At 31.0% G+C, this 9,286-nt stretch overlaps 1 protein-coding gene across 5 annotated transcripts in view; it reads right to left on the reverse strand.

Annotated features, from left to right (window-relative positions):
• Positions 1 to 9,286, reverse strand: part of LOC147272259 (NACHT, LRR and PYD domains-containing protein 3-like) — a 28,760-nt gene that overhangs the window by 7,871 nt on the left and 11,603 nt on the right. For 3 of the 5 annotated variants that reach the window (XR_015116411.1, XM_086205755.1, XM_086205911.1), the window contains exons 8-10: positions 1,401 to 1,727; positions 955 to 1,128; positions 149 to 322 (exon numbers count right to left, since the gene is read on the reverse strand). Coding sequence is in view for 4 of the 5 variants with exons in the window: in XM_086205755.1 (XP_086061881.1) it covers positions 149 to 322; positions 955 to 1,128; positions 1,401 to 1,727 (675 nt within the window). In the remaining variant the exon portion in view is untranslated. The remainder of the gene's footprint in view (positions 1 to 148; positions 323 to 954; positions 1,129 to 1,400; positions 1,728 to 9,286) is intronic. The other 2 variants (XM_086206032.1, XM_086205830.1) reach the window with 1 other exon arrangement.

Consider the following 9,286-nt stretch of genomic DNA (forward strand, 5'->3'; position numbering starts at 1 on the left):
ATACATATATACATATATATACATATATACATATATAAATATATATATACATATATACATTAACCCTAACCCTAACCCATATATATATATATATCCCACCAGGAGAGGGTGGAGTGGAGGCCTGCTAAGATGAGAGCTGGACTCTGACCTGAGAGTTTCCAGGTGACAGTGGGGATCCTCCAGTCCAGCACACAGCAGCTCCACTCCTGAATCCTGCAGCAGGTTCAGGCTCAGGTCCAGTTGTCTCAGACTGGAGGACTGAGAGCTGAGAACTGAAGACAGAACTGAACAACTTCTCTCTGAGAGCTCACAGCCCCTCAGCCTGAAGAAGAAATGGAAACATGAGCAAACATGGCGTCAACACCAACTCATCAATGATGAAATCTGCTCTCATCTCTGGTTCAGGATCAGCTTTGATATGTGGACGTTTGGAGTTGAAGCCTCATTTGCATATTTAAACAGGTTGATCGGGAACCTTCTTTCTACATTGTATTAATAAATAAATGAATATGTATATATATACATATATATATATATATACATAATATACATATTCATATATACATATATATACATATACATATATACATATATATACATATACATATACGCATATATATATACATATACATATACATATATATACATATACATATACGCATATATATACATATACATATACATATACACAGATATATACATATACATATACACATATATATGTGTATATATATACATATATACATATATATGTATATACGTATATATACATATATATACATACATATATATACATATATACATATATATACATATATACATATATATACATATATACATATATAAATATATATAAACATATATACATTAACCCTAACCCTAACCCATATATATATATATCCCACCAGGAGAGGGTGGAGTGGAGGCCTGCTAAGATGAGAGCTGGACTCTGACCTGAGAGTTTCCAGGTGACAGTGGGGATCCTCCAGTCCAGCAGACAGCAGCTCCACTCCTGAATCCTGCAGCAGGTTCCCACTCAGGTCCAGTTCTCTCAGACTGGAGGACTGAGAGCTGAGAACTGAAGACAGAACTGAACAACTTCTCTCTGAGAGCTCACACTCCCTCAGCCTGAAGAAGAAATGGAAACATGAGCAAACATGGCGTCAACACCAACTCATCAATGATGAAATCTGTTCTCATCTCTGGTTCAGGATCAGCTTTGATATGTGGACGTTTGGAGTTGATGCCTCATTTGCATATTTAAACAGGTTGATAGGGAACCTTCAAGAACTTTGATAGAACATTCAAATGTCATGGTGGGAAAATGAAGTCATCATTGATCCTGAAGATGTCACTAAGAGGCCTTCAGTGATGGATGATGATGTCACAGTAAAGTTGACCTTTGACCTTTAGGATCCGTGTCATCAGTCAGAACTGGGCAGTCCCAGTCCTGAGCAGAACCAGAAGCAGAGCCACATTTCATGGTTCTAAGTCTCTCCACTGGTTGTCTTCCAGTGTGCACATTGATGGTCCTGTTGTGGGCTTGTTGTTCAAGCACTTCCTGGTCTCCACCAGCAGGTCTACTGGTCTTCAGTGGATGAACCAGTGCAGCCCCTCGGCTCCTCTGGCAGGAGTTTAGTCGCTGCTCTAAAGTGCCGACTAAAACCTCTGGTGAGGCCCCTTTAGCTTTAGACTCCCAGCTGCTGGTCCAGTCTGAGCCTGACCATCTAAAGAGACACCAGTAAAGACACCAGTCACCATTGACAGGCTTTACTGGTTGGAAGTTGCTCCTTGAAGCATTTGACTCCAAATGGTTTCGACATTGTATTAATATCTAAAAAATATTTTTATATTTATATATATATATATATATATATATATATATATATATATATATATATGTATATATATACACACATATATATACATGCCGTTCAGGAAATTAATCTTTGAATATATTGAGTGAACCTCTGAATATATTGAATGAAACTCTGAATATATATACGAAACTCTGAAGATATATACGAAACTCTGAATATATTGAAATAAACTCTGAATATATATATGAAAATCTGAATATATATATGAAACTCTGAATATATATATGAAACTCTGAATATATTGAATGAAACTCTGAATATACATACAAAACTCTGAATATATTGAATGAAACTCTGAATATATATATACAAAACTCTGAATATATCTATAATGAATCTTCAAAATATGGAGTGAAACTCTGAATATATTGAATGAAACCCTGAATATATGGAATGAAACTTTGAATATATATAATGAATCCTGAATATATGGAGTGAAACTCTGAATATATTGAATGAAACCCTGAATATATGGAATGAAATTTTGAATATATTGAATGAAACTTTGAATATATGATCTGTATGGTTAGCTCGATATAGTTTTCAGGTGGATCAATGAAGGTAAAACAGTGATCGAATTTAGATCTGTATGGTTAGCTCGATATAGTTTTCAGGTGGTTCAGTGAAGGTAAAACAGTGATCGTATTTAGATCTGTATGGTTCGCTTGATATAGTTTTCAAGTGGTTCAATGAAGGTAAAACAGTGATCTATTTAGATCTGTATGGTTCGCTTGATATAGTTTTCAAGTGGTTCAATGAAGGTAAAACAGTGATCTATTTAGATCTGTATGGTTAGCTCGATATAGTTTTCAGGTGGTTCAATGAAGGTAAAACAGTGATCTATTTAGATCTGTATGGTTCGCTTGATATAGTTTTCAGGTGGTTCAATGAAGGTAAAACAGTGATCGTATTTAGATCTGTATGGTTCGCTCGATATAGTTTTCAGGTGGTTCAATGAAGGTAAAACAGTGATCGTATTTAGATCTGTATGGTTAGCTTGATATAGTTTTCAGGTGGTTCAATGAAGGTAAAACAGTGATCGTATTTAGATCTGTATGGTTAGCTTGATATAGTTTTCAGGTGGTTCAATGAAGGTAAAACAGTGATCTATTTAGATCTGTATGGTTAGCTCGATATAGTTTTCAGGTGGTTCAATGAACGTTAAACAGTGATCGTATTTAGATCTGTATGGTTAGCTCGATATAGTTTTCAGGTGGTTCAATGAACGTTAAACAGTGATCGTATTTAGATCTGTATGGTTCGCTTGATATAGTTTTCAGGTGGATCAATGAAGGTTAAACAGTGATCGTATTTAGATCTGTACGGTTAGCTTGATATAGTTTTCAGGTGGTTCAATGAAGGTAAAACAGTGATCGTATTTAGATCTGGATGGTTAGCTCGATATAGTTTTCAGGTGGTTCAATGAAGGTAAAACAGTGATCGTATTTAGATCTGTATGGTTAGCTCGATATAGTTTTCAGGTGGTTCAATGAAGGTAAAACAGTGATCGTATTTAGATCTGTATGGTTCGCTCGATATAGTTTTCAGGTGGTTCAATGAAGGTAAAACAGTGATCGTATTTAGATCTGTATGGTTAGCTTGATATAGTTTTCAAGTGGTTCAATGAAGGTAAAACAGTGATCGTATTTAGATCTGTATGGTTCGCTCGATATAGTTTTCAGGTGGTTCAATGAAGGTAAAACAGTGATCGTATTTAGATCTGTATGGTTAGCTTGATATAGTTTTCAAGTGGTTCAATGAAGGTAAAACAGTGATCGTATTTAGATCTGTATGGTTCGCTAGATATAGTTTTCAGGTGGTTCAATGAAGGTAAAACAGTGATCGTATTTAGATCTGTATGGTTAGCTTGATATAGTTTTCAGGTGGTTCAATGAAGGTAAAACAGTGATCGTATTTAGATCTGTATGGTTCGCTTGATATAGTTTTCAGGTGGTTCAATGAAGGTTAAACAGTGATCGTATTTAGATCTGTATGGTTAGCTCGATATAGTTTTCAGGTGGTTCATTGAAGGTTAAACAGTGATCGTATTTAGATCTGTATGGTTCGCTCGATATAGTTTTCAGGTGGATCAATGAAGGTAAAACAGTGATCGTATTTAGATCTGTATGGTTACCTCGATATAGTTTTCAGGTGGTTCATTGAAGGTTAAACAGTGATCGTATTTAGATCTGTATGGTTCGCTCGATATAGTTTTCAGGTGGATCAATGAAGGTAAAACAGTGATCGGCCGTGCGTAATGGCACTGCGCTCTGACGCGGCACTTCTCCGGGACTGGAGAAGCTGCTGCAGCTGCAGGGATTTCGTGAACTGAAAGGGTAGCTCTTCATATATTGTTCATATACAGTAAGAATCGCCCACATTCATAGACCAATGCAGGCTGAACGTAAGTTCAGTACTGAACATATTTGATGATTGGCGACACATTGTCAGTTTTGGACACGTTACTCACACAGCCGACTGTGGACAGACAGACAAATGCAAATGAGATTTGCCGAAACCTTGAATATATTGAATGAAACTGAATACATATATATGAAACTCTGAATATATTGAATGAAAATCTGAATATATGGAATGAAAATCTGAATATATGGAATGAAAATCTGAATATATGGAATGAAACTTTGAATATATATATGAAACTCTGAATATATGGAATAAAAATCTGAATATATTGAATGAAACTCTGAATATATATACAAAACTCTGAATATATTGAATGAAACTCTGAATATATATACAAAACTCTGAATATATATATAATGAATCCTGAATATATGGAGTGAAACTCTGAATATATTGAATGAAACCCTGAATATATGGAATGAAACTCTGAATATATTGAATGAAACTTTGAATATATATAATGAATCCCGAATATATGGAGTGAAACTCTGAATATATTGAATGAAACCCTGAATATATGGAATGAAATTTTGAATATATTGGATGAAACTTTGAATATATGGAATGAAACTTTGAATGTATTGAATGAAACTTTGAATATATATAATGAATCCTGAATATATGGAGTGAAACTCTGAATATATTGAATGAAACCCTGAATATATGGAATGAAACTGAATATACTGGATCAAACTTTGAATATATTGAATGAAACTTTGAATATATTGAATGAAACTTTGAATATATATAATGAATCCTGAATATATGGAGTGAAACTCTGAATATATTGAATGAAACCCTGAATATATGGAATGAAACTCTGAATATATTGAATGAAACTTTGAATATATATAATGAATCCTGAATATATGGAGTGAAACTCTGAATATATGGAATGAAACCCTGAATATATGGAATGAAATTTTGAATATATTGGATGAAACTTTGAATATATGGAATGAAACTTTAAATATATTGAATGAAACTTTGAATATATATAATGAATCCTGAATATATGGAATGAAACTCTGAATATATTGAATGAAACTTTGAATATATATAATGAATCCCGAATATATGGAGTGAAACTCTGAATATATTGAATGAAACCCTGAATATATGGAATGAAATTTTGAATATATTGGATGAAACTTTGAATATATGGAATGAAACTTTGAATGTATTGAATGAAACTTTGAATATATATAATGAATCCTGAATATATGGAGTGAAACTCTGAATATATTGAATGAAACCCTGAATATATGGAATGAAACTGCATATACTGGATCAAACTTTGAATATATTGAATGAAACTTTGAATATATTGAATGAAACTTTGAATATATATAATGAATCCTGAATATATGGAGTGAAACTCTGAATATATTGAATGAAACCCTGAATATATGGAATGAAACTCTGAATATATTGAATGAAACTTTGAATATATATAATGAATCCTGAATATATGGAGTGAAACTCTGAATATATGGAATGAAACCCTGAATATATGGAATGAAATTTTGAATATATTGGATGAAACTTTGAATATATGGAATGAAACTTTAAATATATTGAATGAAACTTTGAATATATATAATGAATCCTGAATATATGGAGTGAAACTCTGAATATATTGAATGAAACCCTGAATATATGGAATGAAACTTTGAATATATTGAATGAAACTTTGAATATATTGAATGAAACTTTGAATATATTGAATGAAACTTTGAATATATATAATGAATCCTGAATATATGGAGTGAAACTCTGAATATATGGAATGAAACCCTGAATATATGGAATGAAATTTTTAATATATTGAATGAAACTTTGAATATATGGAATGAAACTTTGAATATATTGAATGAAACTTTGAATATATATAATGAATCCTGAATATATGGAGTGAAACTCTGAATATATTGAATGAAACCCTGAATATATGGAATGAAACTATGAATATGTTGAATGAAACTTTGAATATATTGAATGAAACTTTGAATGTATATAATGAATCCTGAATATATGGAGTGAAACTCTGAATATATTGAATGAAACCCTGAATATATGGAATGAAACTTTGAATATATTGAATGAAACTCTGAATATATTGAATGAAAATCTGAATATATGGAATGAAAATCTGAATATATGGAATGAAACTCTGAATATATATGTATGAAACTCTGAATATATGGAATGAAAATCTGAATATATGGAATGAAACTCTGAATATATATATATTAAACTCTGAATATATTGAATGAAAATCTGAATATATGGAATGAAACTTTGAATATATATATGAAACTCTGAATATATGGAATAAAAATCTGAATATATTGAATGAAACTCTGAATATATATACAAAACTCTGAATATATTGAATGAAACTCTGAATATATATACAAAACTCTGAATATATATAATGAATCCTGAATATATGGAGTGAAACTCTGAATATATTGAATGAAACCCTGAATATATGGAATGAAACTCTGAATATATTGAATGAAACTTTGAATAAATATAGTGAATCCTGAATATATGGAGTTAAACTCTGAATATATTGAATGAAACCCTGAATATATGGAATGAAACTTTGAATATATTGAATGAAACTTTGAATATATTGAATGAAACTTTGAATATATTGAATGAAACTTTGAATATATATTATGAATCCTGAATATATGGAGTGAAACTCTGAATATATGGAATGAAACCCTGAATATATGGAATGAAATTTTTAATATATTGAATGAAACTTTGAATATATGGAATGAAACTTTGAATATATTGAATGAAACTTTGAATATATATAATGAATCCTGAATATATGGAGTGAAACTCTGAATATATTGAATGAAACCCTGAATATATGGAATGAAACTTTGAATATGTTGAATGAAACTTTGAATATATTGAATGAAACTTTGAATGTATATAATGAATCCTGAATATATGGAGTGAAACTCTGAATATATTGAATGAAACCCTGAATATATGGAATGAAACTTTGAATATATTGAATGAAACTTTGAATATATATAATGAATCCTGAATATATGGAGTGAAACTCTGAATATATTGAATGAAACCCTGAATATATGGAGTTAAACTCTGAATATATTGAATGAAACCCTGAATATATGGAATGAAACTTTGAATATATTGAATGAAAATCTGAATATATGGAATGAAAATCTGAATATATGGAATGAAACTCTGAATATATATGTATGAAACTCTGAATATATGGAATGAAAATCTGAATATATGGAATGAAACTCTGAATATATATATATTAAACTCTGAATATATTGAATGAAAATCTGAATATATGGAATGAAACTTTGAATATATATATGAAACTCTGAATATATGGAATAAAAATCTGAATATATTGAATGAAACTCTGAATATATATACAAAACTCTGAATATATTGAATGAAACTCTGAATATATATACAAAACTCTGAATATATATAATGAATCCTGAATATATGGAGTGAAACTCTGAATATATTGAATGAAACCCTGAATATATGGAATGAAACTCTGAATATATTGAATGAAACTTTGAATAAATATAGTGAATCCTGAATATATGGAGTTAAACTCTGAATATATTGAATGAAACCCTGAATATATGGAATGAAACTTTGAATATATTGAATGAAACTTTGAATATATATAATGAATCCTGAATATATGGAGTGAAACTCTGAATATATTGAATGAAACCCTGAATATATGGAATGAAACTTTGAATATATTGAATGAAACTTTGAATATATTGAATGAAACTTTGAATATATATAATGAAACTTTGAATATATATAATGAATCCTGAATATATGGAGTGAAACTCTGAATATATGGAATGAAACCCTGAATATATGGAATGAAATTTTGAATATATTGAATGAAACTTTGAATATATGGAATGAAACCTTGAATATATTGAATGAAACTTTGAATATATGTAATGAATCCTGAATATATGGAGTGAAACTCTGAATATATTGAATGAAACCCTGAATATATGGAATGAAACTTTGAATATGTTGAATGAAACTTTGAATATATTGAATGAAACTTTGAATATATATAATGAATCCTGAATATATGGAGTTAAACTCTGAATATATATATATGAAACTCGACTGACGTCAGACTTTACGGCAGTGCCTGCGGGCGGCCATGTTTTTCCTTCATAAAAAAGCAGAACTATTAACGGAACACTCTGCTGTGTGTAGAGGTCCGTATTTAGATCTGTATGGTTAGCTTGATATAGTTTTCAGGTGGTTCAATGAAGGTTAAACAGTGATTGTATTTAGATCTGTATGGGTCGCTCGATATAGTTTTCAGGTTGTTCAATGAAGGTAAAACAGTGATCGTATTTCGATCTGTATGGTTAGCTTGATATAGTTTTCAGGTGGTTCAATGAAGGTAAAACAGTGATCATATTTAGATCTGTATGGTTCGCTTGATATAGTTTTCAGGTGGTTCAATGAAGGTAAAACAGTGATCGTATTTAGATCTGTATGGTTAGCTCGATATAGTTTTCAGGTGGTTCAATGAAGGTAAAACAGTGATCGTATTTAGATCTGTATGGTTAGCTCGATATAGTTTTCAGGTGGTTCAATGAAGGTAAAACAGTGATCGTATTTAGATCTGTATGGTTAGCTCGATATAGTTTTCAGGTGGTTCAGTGAAGGTAAAACAGTGATTGTATTTAGATCTGTATGGTTCGCTTGATATAGTTTTCAGGTGGTTCAATGAAGGTAAAACAGTGATCGTATTTAGATCTGTATGGTTAGCTCGATATAGTTTTCAGGTGGTTCAATGAAGGTTAAACAGTGATCGTATTTAGATCCGTATGGCTAGCTCGATGTAGTTTTCAGGTGGTTCAATGAAGGTGAAACAGTAATCGTATTTAGATCTGTATGGTTCGCTCGATATA

The sequence above is a fragment of the Aulostomus chinensis genome, chromosome 1 (genome assembly GCF_037954235.1).
Source record: "Aulostomus chinensis isolate RoL2024-O1b breed Wild chromosome 1, RoL_Achi_v1.0, whole genome shotgun sequence".
In the NCBI taxonomy this organism is placed as follows: Eukaryota; Metazoa; Chordata; class Actinopteri; order Syngnathiformes; family Aulostomidae; genus Aulostomus; species Aulostomus chinensis.